Genomic DNA, 15,005 nt, shown 5'->3' with positions numbered 1-15,005 from the left:
TGCTGCAAAGGGCTGCAATTAATCCTACTAATTGAATTACTAAATCATTCTTTCTGCTTCCTTAAAGGAGACAAAGAAGATCCAAAAGACATGACCTAAGATTTAAAAAATGGACCAACTTAGGCAAAATGAGATTCAGGTTTCTTTACCTGAATCAAGGCACAACTTCCAGACATTGTATGTCAAACGGTGATCAAATTTCAAAATGTATTCAACAGAAGAGATGATTAATTGTTCACTGATATTAGATCATAAGTCACCTATATCCACCATGGATCAGAGATTACCTTCAAAGACTACCTTACCCTCAGTGAGGTTGTTAAGTGTAGGATGTCCCTGTTAGGCAGAGGAAGGGCAGAATGTGACTCACAAAGATTAATGAACTCAGACTATGTTTATACCAGTAAATTAAACAGGGACACAATGTGGGCTCAGGGCATTACCCCACAATCACCTGTAATTTTTAAATATCAGCAAGCTCTAACGGCCACTAACACTCCATCAGACAAGGCTGAATTGTGTTCTGAGGCCAGCACAGCCCTGCTGCATTGTGTGTTGCAGGGGAAGGACAGCAGCTACGTGACAGCTGTGCTGAGCCACTTCTTCTCAGAGCCAGAGATCAAGGCCCAGTCCAATTTGTTTAATAATAAAACTGTCACTATCAAAATCTGCCATCTTTAAAGAAGTCTGGCCATTTACAAAAACACCGTTAAGTCTTCTTCCTCATGCTGACATGCCTACATAGGGAAACATCAGGCAGTTGGTGGGGAAGTGGATTTCGTTGAACAGTGCATTCTGGTTTAGAGTTGTCTCCTGGCATGTGGTTAAAAAAGTACTGCTGCTAAAATCCAGCCTTTGGTAACAAGCACTTGGATCTGCAGAGTCCTCACCATCAGTCCTTGTTCATCTGCTCAGAGCCCTTCAAAATATTGACATAGACACTGAAATATTATTTTGTGCTACATTCAGATTGAGGGGGATGTGCTTCCCAGTAGTAAAGGTTGCACACGGGAATTCCTGTGCCGAGACCTGGACATCATCAACAAGTGATGCATGGCCCCTCTGGGAGACACCGTGGGACAAGGTAATCCCACACATGAGGACAGACTCAGGAGAACCCAACAGTGTCAGCCTCATTAGCACGTGTTACCTTTCTTCTACTCCCAGTGAGAGCCTGGATTACTTCCCAGCCCTGGAACCAGTGACATCCCACTGACAGGAGGAGATCAAGCCAGCATTTTCTAGAATATGAAACTTGTCAATCAGACACTGTCTGCCATCCTCTGTATAGTAGATTTTTAAAATTTTAACTAAATGAACCATTCAGCATCTCAAAGCAGTGGGAAGAACGAAAATCATTCCCATCTGTTCTCAGCACCTTGGAAAGAAATCCATAACAAGACCAAAGCTGTTCATGACTGCTTCGTGGTCAAGGTCATTATCTTACTGGTGGAACTTTTTTTCCAAAAATACTCTGAAGAAAGGTATAACTATGCTCCCTTCCAGGCAGTGAGAGACAAAGACAGTAATAAAGGTGGAGGGCAAGGCACAGATTAATTGCGGATGCCAACAACAGGCATTTTTATTCTGCTACCAAATGCTGGTATCACAGGCTTACAGATCTCTCCATCCAGCTGTAAATCAAAGTCATGTTAACTTAGAACACTTATACAAGCTGGAATTATAAGTACTCTAAGAGGATTAACTTCAGCCCTACCCCTTTGGACCACCAATATTGAAAACCAGTGAGTCTGACCAGTGACCTTAGGCCATGATGCTTTAGTGAAAGCTGAAGTCTGAAATGTGTCTGAGTTTCTCACCCATTCGTCACTACAGCACTGATGTCTTCTTTTCATGCAAAAGTAGTTTCCTGAGCAATTACCCATTCAAGATTTTCCACCCTTTTGCATTCTCCCCCCTCTGCCTCAGCTAAAATGCAATGTGACAGTCTGCTTTGCTGAACAGGGCTCCATTTCTCAAAGGGAAGGACAAAGCGAACAACCTTAACAGAGACATGGGGTACAGGCAGGAAAAAAATGCTCACGTGCAGCAAACTAAGTCAAATGACCTTCAGGGCCAACCATAAATAACCTCAATTCCACTTCTTCGAGACAAACAGGAATATCTCTGATCTCTCACCTTGAAGTATTCAGCTTCACAGGTGGAATTTTTGGCAATGTGTGAGTCACACTCCTCCCGCGCGTTGGCAAATTCCACCCCATCGGAGCAGGACTGCTTCTCCAGCTGGCTGCGGCAGCACTGCACCTGGGTCATGCTGCCAACAGCATGGGAGAAAGGGGAGAGCAATGTCACATGTGGGTCAAGAACAGATTACAGCATACAACTGTTACAACATGAAGATATTCTCTGGGAGGAGGCAGATTGTCTGTGTGACATGGTTAATACAGTTTCATTGCTGATCTACCTTGCAGTTTGTCCTAGCAACTTTTTAAACAAATGGGTAACTTCAACCACACCTGCCTCAGGGCTCAAGGACTTCAGGGCTGCATTTTGGCATGTCTTGTGACAGCTGGTGGCTGAGGAGACTGATGGAAGGGAGAAGTCAGGCCCTGGATCTTGTGAAAGCCTGCAATCCCAGTCTACCCTCACGCCTGTTGCCCCAAATCAACAGGTATGGCATGTGGAAGGAAGATCAGAGCATTGTTTTGTGGGACACCTAGAAATAATGGAGAGAAATGAAGATACCAAGGGAAGTCACAGTGAGAAACAGCAGAGTGTATTGCAAGCAAGAGGAAAAGAAAGAGGAGGGAAAGAAAAGTATTACAGGGCAGGGAGATGCAGAGAGGAGACGGGATAAAATTGTGCAGGAAACATAGCTTTGTTACACTGCTCATTAAATCATTCTATCTCAACATCAGTGGAAAAACTGGAAACTTGTTCCTGCAGGGGAAAAAATCTGCATGAGGAGGCTTTAAACTCCTCCAGTCCTGTTGCTACTGTCATGTGAATACAAAGCCCAGTGAAGACCTTTCTCCTCTCCCCACTCTGCTTTTTTGTGTAACTCTGCTTTGCTGGGTAATTTTGTGGATAAAGCTCTTCCACCACTACTTTCTGTTACAGACACTGGGAAACAGAGAAAAAATACCCTGTACTCCTGAAAATCTTCTATTCCACTGTTGGAAATTTTCATAATATCAGGAAGAGCAGTGGGTTAGTGGAACTACTGAACTACAGGCTTCTCCCACCATCACCTGAGATAAATGGCTTACCCTGCATCCCCTCTGGAGGAGCTTTCCTGCTCTCCAGGGCCATAGAATGACCTTTCAGCTCCCAGGTGGTATGAAGGAGTCCCTCAGCTCTAAGGCCAGGCAACTAAAAGCAGAGGACATGTAGGTACTGGGCTCAGATGATACATCTCTGTGCATGTAGGTGAGGCCAGGTTGTCAAGATACATTCCTGAAGATTCCAATTGCTATTTATTAGATTGTACATGGATCACTTACAACCCAAACCACTCTAGAATTATACAGTTCTATCATTAGTAATGGTCTGACTGTGCAATTCTCACTTGGACAAAACCAGCCATGATATTTCAATGCATAGGAACTAAAAGCCAGGATAAGTTCATGAAAAAATTATTCAAAAATGGACTCTAAAATCATAGCAAGAAGTTAAGCCCAGGACAGTAACTTTATTTGGCAGGATATTTGAAGTTTTTGATATCTGATTTAGTTCCAGTTTGGAAGAATATGTAGCTTTTTTATTGCTGAAATTCCCTCTGAAGCAGAATTTCCATTCCCTGCCCAGCTCTGGGGTGGTCTGACTTTCAGGGCTTTCAAAGCTTCTAAAAACTGAACTCCAAGCCCAAGAGTGTGGGAGCTGAGACTTTCCAGCCTCTTTACCCCTTCAGATTCTCTTGAGGAGCTAGATATGTCAGCCACAGACAAGCAAACAAATAAACAAACAACAGCAGTCTTTCAGTAGTTCTGTTTGATTCCTGGTGTGGTTTTGTTTTTTTCAAACACAAGCCAAGTCTTTGAAATCTCTGAAAAACAGGCGATTTCAACCAAAACAAGAAAGTTTGTTACAATGTTTCCCACAGCTGTATTAATAAGTCATGTGGTCCACTCCAACTGTAATAAGGAATTAAACATCAATTGGATACTGGATTAAAATACCATTTGTTCATTCTGAGAACAACAGCAATAAAATCACACTTCATTGCCCAAATCCTACTGCCAAGTTGCACTGGTAGCAAATATTGCTCGAGACTCTAAACACTAGTGTGGCAGTAACAGAGGCAGAAATCCTTGAAAGATGGCAGAGAAAAATGCTAGAAATCCCTGCACAGTGCTGGCTTTCCTTTTCCCTTTGCACACCAGCCCAGGTGCTGCTGTTTGCCAGAGATCACCACAACCAGCCAGGCAGGCTCCAGGGAGTTTGAGAATGAGCAGGGTCTCTCCCTGTCTTTCCTAAGTCACAAGTGTCTCCCTGCAGGACAGTCTCAGCTAATACCTGCTCCATTTCTGCTCTTTCCTGGACAACAGGACATTTAGATTTGTCTCTTGGTGTTATACCTTCCAGGTGTGCCATTAACAGTCTATGGACCATTACAATATTGGACTCTAAAAATAGAGAAAGTAAAGTAGTACCTTTCTATGACTCTGTGTTTTGTTTTGTTTTGTTTTGTTTTTAATTAGGAGTAATACTTTAAAAAGCCAAAAGCTGGTTTTTCTTTATCTGCCTTATTCTGACTTTCAGTTAAAAGAGAGCAATAGATTTTTTCTGAAAATAAACAGGTATTCACAATATGGAAGATATTGTGTAACATTAAATATTGAATCTTTAGGAGCATGAGGCCTCATAACTGATATTAATTCAGGATATTTCAGGTAAAATCATACATTTCTGAAGGATGAGTTTTATTCATGGCTCACTCGTGAACAAAAATTGCCAAGACATTTAAAAAATCCTTATTCATTGTTTCAAATGTTGATCTAAAAGTTATTTCACTACTAGATAATTTGATTATAAGTCAAGTTAAGAAATCATGTTTTATATTCTCACTTTTACTTCCTGCTAAAATTTAACCAATATGGCTGATTTTCATGGAGTTAATTTCCAGATGAAAATATACACACACATTTACATCCACAATATTTTCACATTTATCATTCTCCCGTCTAGAGAATGCACTGCTAAACCAGCACAGATTTCATAATAATCTATTTATTTCTTTTCATAAAAGCATTAAAATTTAATTTTTTTCTGAAAACAATGTCTTGTTGATCTACTTCTATTACCCTCTGTCTCTCTCATTCTATTTCCTTCAAGCTATGTCAGCGCTATTCATGTGTACAGTGGAAGGTCTTGGACAAAATATCAAAATTAAAAAGAATGATTTTGCAAAAACAAGCTAGGTCTTCCAGCCTTAGATTCTTCAGTGTGCATTCTTGCAACACTAGTAAATATTGCTATTCCTGATGTATTTCCAGAAAGGCTACACATTGTTAAAGGCATGCAAATACCATATGGAGACAGACTGTTTCTGGCACGGGAATTAAGTTCACTTGCTCTGTGCAGGGGAAACTCTTCACTTAGAAAGGAAGAAGACTTATTGGACAGGTTGAGTTCCAAAATTAACTGGCAGCTCTTTCCAGCTGTCTTGAGTTTAACCATACCACAAGAAAATGAATGAATGGGAAATGATCCACTGTGATGACAGCCAGAGATATTACTCATTAAAATTCTACACTTGTATTAACTGAGTCACAAAGACACAGAGATAAACACTGACATTGTCCAGAGAGATAATGCAATGAGATAAAATCACGTGTGGGGCAAGAAACCACAGTAAGAGACTGCAGACATTGGGCCCAGAGCCTTGTTTCAGCTTAAAGCAGGAGTAAGAGCAACCAGAGGGATCTTTGCAACTTGTGAACTTCACACACGGTCTGGCTCATCTTGTGTAGGACAAAAAAGTATGTGTGCAGTTTGAACCACAGCACACTCAGTAAGTGACACTGACACAGATGGTTCCCTCAGGAACCACAAGGGACTTGGGGAGAAGGGTACCACAGATGTGCTGGAACCCAGACCTGTCGCCTGGCTTCTGGGATGCACGGCAGGTATGAGAATGACAGGGCTGCACAACAATACTTTCTGTGGAAGACATTTTCCCCATGAGGGTGGTGAGGCCCTGGCACAGGGTGCCCAGAGAAGCTGTGGCTGCCCCACCCCTGGAAGTGTCCAAGGCCAGGTTGCATGGGGCTTGGAGCAACCTGGCATAGTGGAAGGTGTCCCTGCCCCTGGCAGGGGCTGGAACTGGATGATCTCTAAGGTCCCTTCTAACCCAAACCATCCCATGGTTCTATGATTACTATGGATGTATTTTAAATGGTTGGGAAACGGCCAAGGGGATGCAGTTCTAACTCAATAAGGCAGTTGGTTCCTCACACAGGAGATTCTAGCAGTGGGCTTCCTTTGAGGGAGGGACTGAATCTGAAACACCACTATTACTATTCTAAACAGATGATTCAAAACAAGCGTGGAAATTCTTGTAAAGCATACTGGGGAAAGCCCTCACATCCATTCTCTTCTGTGTTGCACAGTCTTTGCACAGTAACTGCAAAAAATCCCTTTTATTTCAGGAACTTTATCAAGCCTGCTCACTACAGAATATGTTTTCCCCTTATATTCACCTGCTAACCTTGCAAACTGAAGCTGAAATATGCAGGGCAAACAACTCCCCCCGGCATCAAGGCATATGGCTTTCTACACACCCCCCCCCCCACACACTTTTCTAGAGTACTCAAGTCAGATGGTCAACACTGCACTGGACTAGATGGTCAGGGGATCCCAGCTGGGCTTTAAAAACCACAGGAATGCTGACACGTAGCCCCCAGCAGTTCCCACTTCATGCAGGAGTCTGAGTAGGAACCAAGTCCTTTTGAAAATCTGTGACCAATAAGGCATCTTGTTTCTCAATCCTCTATTCTCACCTGCCTAGACCTCAGCAAGGGCAATGAACCTGGCTCTGTTCCTGTCTCTGTGCAGCAGGAATAAATGCAGAACATCAGTGTCAATACCCTCATGTGCCTGCAAAAAGAATCATGCTCCCTCAGTGCTCATTCTGGCTCCAGTTACACCAGCAATTAGGAATAGAATTTGGCCCTGACCTTTGTGTCTGAAATGACATCCTAAAGTGATTTTTCTGTACCTCTCACAGATATGTCAGTTTGCAATTATAACTGGAATAAAATAAAATTGAAGTTTAAAAAAGGGCTCCAAGGTGCCAATTTTACTTAGCCATTTTTAGAGCTTCATGGGAAGCATGTAGTCATGAGTAAATGCAACCAAACTGAGTTTATCAACTTAAGGTTTTGTCAAGAAGTGCTCATACCTCTCACAGTATGTGTGCCTTTTATTTTACTAGTATAATTTTCTTAAGTTATGCACAAAAGCTAGATTAATCATTAGTGAGTTTTTTCTCCAGTTCCTATGAAGTCTTAGTGAGTCTCTAAAATTAAAATCTTTAGAAGAATAAATTATTTGCAGCAGAATCTCAACTCACATTAATCAAATTATTATTAAATCATCAAGATACTCACTTCTAGATTGTTCAATAAACTTGGTTTCCTGCTTTTCCTGCCTCTGTTTTGTCTGTAATTCTTATGACTCCTCAAGTATTTCCTAAATTGGCATTTATTTCCTATCTGTCAATTCTTCTGCGTAAGAGGCTGCTTTTGATGCCAGTATAAATGCAAAAGTCAGAAAACACAGATAGACTTCCCAGGAAGACACATTCTTTCTGTTATAAAGATCAACTCAACCCTTCTATAATTACCAAGGCTAAATCACACTGCAATCCATTTGAGAAGGGGGGAGCAAACTAAAGGGTTTTAAATGCAAATTTCTCTGCGAAGCTGCCCCTCAAACTACTAGTTGTTTGCCCCACTAATTAAATGTAACAAGTGAATGGAACAGCAAAAATAATGCAAACTATCATTGACATAAAAAATACAAATGTCACAATAACATAAGAGATGCAGTAGAATCAAAATCTTAATTAAACATTTGCTTTCATTGTTTCATTTAGTAGATTACCAGACAGAAATACCCTATCAATTCTCAGCAGAATGAAGAAATCTGTGTATTAACCAAAGGGTTCTATTTTCTACAGTCAAATACATTTCATACAATCATAGAAACACATAATAGTTTGGGTTGGAGGGGACCTCAAAGGTCCTCTCATCCACCCATCCTGCCATGGGCAGGGCCACCTTCCACTAGCCCAGGTTGCCCAGAGCCCCATCCAGCCTGGCCTTGGGCACTTCCAGGGATGGGGCAGCCACAGCTGCTCTGGGCAACCTGGGATCCTCACAGGGAAGGATTTGTTCCTAATATCTAATCTAAACCTACTCTCTGTCATTGTGAAGCCCTTGTAAATAGTCTCTCTCCATCTGTCTCGTAGGCTCTTTTCCTAAGCTGAACTAATTAGGAATCTCCTTGAATCGCTCTGTGGGGGAACTTAAAGCTTAAGTCAACTAAGGACTGCAGGGCAATGACCTGGGTAGCACCACATAAGGCTGCCTCACATATGTACTTATGATTTATCCTACATAAAGTACACATGTGTACTTATTCAAATCATAGATTAGTCATGTGCAGGATCTGCTGCGCTCCTTTATAAATGTTTGCCCAGAAAGGTGGCCAGATTCATAAGCACCTTGGTGACATTAGTGCAGCCTTTTTGAGATGTCCTGGCTGCAGGCAGAGCCCAAGCCCCATGAGCAGAGCACGGTGGGAAAACCTCTGAGTAAGAGATAGTGCATGCCACATGGGTTAGGGCTGGGTGAATCTACCCTAGAGTGATACCAAAAATTAAAAGGACTTGATTGGATGAAAAGTAGGTATTCAGGAAGTACTCCCCAAGGCTACATATGGAGTTGAAAAGGGATATAAGAGTTGGGTGCTTCATCTTCTAAGTTAGCTTTAATACCTACCATTCCTATGGTTTCACATTAGAGTATAAACTGTGTTTTAATACATCATATGTAACTATGTACCTGCATTCTCTAGACTCGGATATTAACGGCAGAGAAGCACATATTCTGTTTTTGTTTGCCCATTCAACACCCTTGTCACAGCATTCTTCCACTGACAGATCTGCAGAAAGGAGGAAAGAGAGAAAAACACAATATATTTAACACAACCTTAATAAGTGGTATTGTGTCTGCCAGTTAAAAAAACCCAACCAAACACAAGCAAGTTAGTTTTTCCCTCTCTGACTCACACACAGAACAGGGCACCCACACCAAAAGCAGCCATGGCCAAACAAAGCACCTGTCAGCAGCTTGCAATAAAGCCCAGTGCTGGAGGTTTTCCTTTCTTGGTGAAGCAAACTGCATTTTCTCCTAACATTTCACACAAAGACACAGCTTAGGGACTGATACACAGACAGAAACCAGTTCAGGTAGTTCTGCCAAATAAAATAATCTTTGGGATTGCACTCCTTTATTATCAAAAGCAGCAATAGCAATGAGCAACCTTTTAAAATCCTTAAGAATACAGGATAAATCAAATACCTGATATGGAAAACAAATGAATCTCCTTACAAGCAAATTTGCAGAACTATTTTTTTTTCCTGAGATTATTATCCAGTTAATCTGTTTTCAGTTTTTTACTCAGAAGTATGTCTGTGCAAATGCAAAAGTACTGTAGAGAGGAACAAAAAGGTATATGATATTTTGATCACTTAACACATGAAAGAAAAATTAATCCTGTTACCAACTTATACCAACACTGAAACTAAAGGGAACCACCCTGAAGACAATTATTTGTGTAGAGTATATTTTTGCAAGCTTCTAATTTAATAAAACTGAATACTGTTAATGAACTGACAAGCACAACAGGTTTGCTTCATGTTCCAAGTGCAAAAGTTCACTGCCCAGCAGGTGTATCAGAACTTGGAATAAAACACGAGTCACACTTTTCTATTAATTGTCTTGCAGTCTGAACACTGAACAGCTCCTTGTGTAACAAATATGCAAACTGTGTAAAAACCCTATCTGGTTTTCCAGAGGGACAGCTTTCTAATGACTTCTCTGTGTCCTAAGTTTTTTGACTGATGGCCCTGACAGGTTTCACCCACAAGTGCTGAGGGAGCGGGATGATGACAGTGCCAGGCTACACACAGTGATCTCAGAGCTCATGGTGAATGAGAAGAGTTCCTGAAGGATGAAAGAGAACAAGTGTCTCCCTGACTTCAAGAAGGACAAGAGAGAAGATCTAGGAAACTACAAGCTGGTCAACCTCTGATAGAATCATGGAATCATTCAGGTCGGAAAAGACCTCTGAGATCATCAAGGGATTCACATGTGGGGAAGGCAAAAGCAGATGAAAACACATAGAGAAGGTAATTCCCTCCAGTAATTCAGGGGGTTTTTGCAGGGCACAACCTATATTCCCAACTAGTGAATATAATTCAAAGCAATAATGAAAGAGTTAAGTGAGATTTTTAGGATGAATCAGTCATTTTGAGGTAGGTACTCTTAAGGCAGTTATCAATTCTATAGTGCAAATCTCTGTAGTATTGCACAGAATTCTGGTTTTCCCTGCTTAGGAAAGATTACATCAAAATGAAAAATGTGTAAAGAAAGTTTAGGAGGATTATCAGGGGAATCAAAGTCCTGCTAAATTAGGAGAAACTGGGAGAAACACACCATTTTAGGCATAGATAAGTAAAACCTGTGAAAGGGCATGGTTCCTGTCAACAAAAATTGCAGTATTACAGTATTATTACAGTAGAATTATTGGATCAAGTAAAGCAAATACATTTTAGTAACAAAATCATTATACTTATAAACAGAATTGTATTTAAGTGTTGGTTTATAACAGTGCTCTGTATGCTATGACCCAGGTCATTCTTCTAGTCTTACCCAAAATAATGGTCAAAATTCTGTCATTACTAAGCCAAAGCTATATTTTTCATGAATCCCTCAGTGTGTCCAGAATTCATTCCAGTGACTGAAAGCTAAGTGCAATTTATAATGCTTCGGATTAAACTAGTCTAGTAAATAAAGCTCTGCCTGAAATCCATGCATTTGTGTCTGAGCTCTTCTTTGGGCATAGGGACCCTGTCTGAGGCCTTCCTGCTGACAAATATCATATGCATCAAATTTCATACAAAGGATTACAAATAACCTTATTTTTAGTGCTGCTGCCTGCAATCAATCTTCAATGTGTTGAAAAATTATACACATTTAACTGAAATGCGGAGCTGGCTGCAGGTTTTTGCAGGGCTTTGTACAAATGAGTCTTTAGCCAAGTTCCTCCCCAGAAGGACAATCCCTGGCTCTGGACACAAGCTCTTCCCTCCAAGCCCTGGCAACACACCTCTACTCCAACCAAATAACCCAAGAATTTAAAGCAGGCCAAGCTAAGCAAGCTTGTCTGAAGGAGTGCATACAAGCAAAGAAGGATCATGGAGAGTTTGTTGAAGGAGAACTGTGGTCCAGGCACATTGTTTTGGTGACATCATAATTCATATCCTCTAAAGATCCTGCCAGATATCTCCTGAGAATAGAGGGAAGTGAAAAACAAGCAGTAAAAAAAGCGCTCCACCCTCAAGGCCATTCTTCTGAAATGTAACAATTAAACAGTGAAAAACATTCTCTCTTGGCTTTGCAGTTTGGTTTAAAAACTGTAGTTCATGGGCAAATCCCTACTCTTTCAAAATCAAAGTGTGTGTCTCACATATTAGGTGTCAACTTCTGATTGCACTGGAAGTGATTTGATTTGGGCATTAAGAGTTGCTAACAAGTATTTAGAAACAGGTCAGACTTTCCATCTCCCAGCTGCAGTTTTGTTGCTGATTCAGCTGTACACACGTGCACATTCATGTGGCTCCCAGTTGGAAACCCTTGTGCAAAAATTCATACTGAGGCTATTTGTGCCTTCTTGCACCCTCTTCAGGGGACCAAGAGCACAGAGGGGCTGTGGCCTCTCTGCAGCCTCTCCTAACTATGAGCTGGTACTGCAGGGCAGGCAAAGAATCAGGCAGTGGGAAGCAGAAGGCAGAAACTACTCTGATTATGACATCTCAAGGAATCTCACTGAAAATAATGTTGGTTTTTTTTCTTGACTGTAACCACGTGTCTCTTACTTCAGCTGGTAGGCTCCTGGCACACCTCAGACCTGCAGTGCCAACGATGATCAAGTAGGAATAACAGTACTGCTCCACTGAACCTGGAGCTCCTTCAGCAATTTTGCCAAGTGCACAATGTTTCAGGCAAATTAGCCAGAGTAATCTCAGGCATCCTAAAGACAAAGTTGTCATGGGAAATGCTGGTGACATCATCAGTGTTCAGATTAAATGTGCCCTTTTATTTGGAGGGAGAAACCCTACAGGAAAGTTGTAACATGCAAGAACACAGTGTCAGATCCATTTTGTAAAATTGAGGAATGCTGATTCAGCTATTCAGGTATGACAAGACAGAAAAATATGAGGATAAACCAGAGCTCTGTTAATAGGGGAGCATGTTAACTTCCTTTTCATCAGATACAGTAATTTCGCAGACTTACTGATTAGTTCAGAAAATCCCAGGTTTATTTTGGACAAAATCCAATGCAGCTTTATCACTGCTTTGTTCCTGTACAAAGGTATGTGCAGCAGGGCATCCAAAAGAACTTGAGCTCTGTTAGTATGGTAACAGCAAGGATGCCTGTCCTAGTGGATACCTGGTGCATGTTGAATTGTGAGAGAGATTTCAGGAGTCTTCGGAAGGAGACAGCAGAAATACAGCTGGAACTAAGTTCTCTAATTTTACAAAAGATGTCAGATATGGCATGATTAAGGTCAAAAATATTCAAACATTATGCGCACATGATGCATTCTTATGCTGGTTCAAAACTATGTTTACACAGACATGATGTGTACAAGAAAATGTTGTTTAAAAAAAAAAAGATTTTTTAACAGGATTGCCATAACTTGTGGGAGTTCAAAGCAAGAAATGAGGTTAATATCTGCATAACCTTAGATTTCTGTGATGCAATAATTGCTTATTCAGCTGCTGCAGTGAATATTTTCTGCAAAAGAAAGATAAGCTGAAGAATGTTACCCAAAAGCATGATTCCTGGAATGAGAAGCCCTGAATTGTTTCTTGTGCCGATGATAAGCAGGAGTAAAAAGAACTGGCTAAATTTCATAGCGGTAGCATTCCAGCTACATCAAAAAGGGAGATTCTTTTAGGTAACAATCTACAACAGCAGCTTTCTCCACTCTTGCCTCTATTGGAAAGGCCTACATAGAGTCCAGGATTGGATGGCTGTTCATTACTTGGTGCTCATCTATGGAACAGTTAAAACCTGCTGGTGAAACCAAACCAAAGTGACACCTGAGCCTAGGTGGGCTCACCAAGCCAGTGCCAGTTAGGATTGCCTGTTCTTCAGGGCAGTCAATGATGTGACCCTCAAACTCCTTGATTTCCCAGCCCACATAACCAGCTGTAGTTGGGTATAGATTTGGAAGTGAGTCCAGGTCAAGGGGTCAAAAATCACACCTTCTTATTAAGATGTTGATAATCCTTTAAGCACATGAATTTATTATGTTTGCAAGATGTGAAAGGCAGATCTTGCCTTTCACTCCATTTACTCTGTAAGAGACTCAGCACTGTGGAGTGTGAGAAAACAAAACATGATCATCACTTCTCAGCATATGAGGATACAGGCAACAGATAGACTCTGTGAGAGCTCAGCACTAATCCAACATGTTTCAGTAACAGTGTGTCATGCAGAATTTTTGGAACTTGTGATTACAGCAGGCACACACTGGTTAAGGTTTCCAGTAAGAAAACCACTTTCAGCAGTCACTGTGTACCTTTCTGATAAAACCTCTCTTGTCCTATCCAGAAAACTCTCTCACTAGGGATGCTCATTCATCTAATTGCCAGCTGGAAAGAAACTCCAAATCTACTTACAGAATTTGATCCTCAGAATGACAGACTGGCTAGCCATAATGCTCAGAGTCACATTCTTTGTCTTCCAATCTCCCTTTCTGCATTCTCACAAAACTACAGCAACTGCATATCCCTTTAACCAAGGCTCCTCTTTGCTCTCTCTACATTCAGGGCAAACAAAGTGTGCTTGGCCTGGTCTGCTATACCAAATTAATTCCTCCTGAGCAATGCTGTTATCAGGTGGATAGAGTCAGCTGCTTCTTGTCCCTGTAGCAGGGACAACAGTGCTGGCAGCTGGGATGTGCACTCTTCATTTTTTCCTTCTTCTCACAACAAACTGTGGAAATGCTGTCTTTGGCAATACAAACACACTCTGGCTGGCCACTTAAGGTATTGAATAGACCTGGAGACACGTTTAGACAAGAGGGAAGCCAGCTGTCTTCAAAGGTCCAACTGGTAACTGGACTAACGTGACAAATACAGCTTTGCTCATCTTCATATCGTGTGTAAACCTAGGGATTGGGCACACAGAGTAGGGGAAAGGGTGAAGGAGACCTGAAACCATGAAAGGGAAAGACGTACAACAGAAAATCTGGCCCCATGATTCCCTGAAACAAATAGTTTGAACCAGAAGTAAAGGAGCAAAGCAGGGGAGCATTATCATTCTTCATCGGAGACAATGTGAGTATGTGATGGATCTCTTCAGAATGGAGTTGGAATGAAGATGGCCCTCTTCCATTTTGCATGAAAAGAAAGAAGCAAAGTGAATAGAAGCTTTTATTTTTCTGTAGAGGAGAGCTAGTTCACCTCAAGACTGTTCAAATGCACCAAAATGCTGATGGGGTACAGTGAACAGACACAGCTGAACTGTGGCACTAGTCGTCTTTGGACAGTAAGATATTCTTGGTCATTCTACTCAGTTGTTCTTACAGGCTCCCTTAAAGACTAAGACAGCCTGAACTTCTTAATAAAAGCATAAAACTTGGAGCCAGGACACCTTCTCTCCTAACACCCACAGCAGCAGGGGCCAGGAGGAATTCTCCAATGCATATGTTGTAGGATGCAAGGCTGTGTTCCTCACCAGCT

At 41.4% G+C, this 15,005-nt stretch overlaps 1 protein-coding gene across 2 annotated transcripts in view; it reads right to left on the bottom strand.

Moving 5' to 3' along the window:
* Positions 1–15,005, bottom strand: part of FBLN1 (fibulin 1) — a 74,571-nt gene that overhangs the window by 52,478 nt on the left and 7,088 nt on the right. For both annotated transcript variants that reach the window (XM_053977663.1, XM_053977662.1), the window contains exons 2-3: positions 9,030–9,129; positions 2,140–2,275 (exon numbers count right to left, since the gene is read on the bottom strand). In XM_053977663.1, coding sequence (XP_053833638.1) covers positions 2,140–2,275; positions 9,030–9,129 — 236 coding nt within the window. The remainder of the gene's footprint in view (positions 1–2,139; positions 2,276–9,029; positions 9,130–15,005) is intronic.

The sequence above is a fragment of the Vidua macroura genome, chromosome 5 (genome assembly GCF_024509145.1).
Source record: "Vidua macroura isolate BioBank_ID:100142 chromosome 5, ASM2450914v1, whole genome shotgun sequence".
NCBI lineage: Eukaryota > Metazoa > Chordata > Aves > Passeriformes > Viduidae > Vidua > Vidua macroura.
The sequence above is the reverse complement of the archived record's forward strand: the minus strand, read 5'-3'. Positions and strand labels throughout refer to the sequence as shown.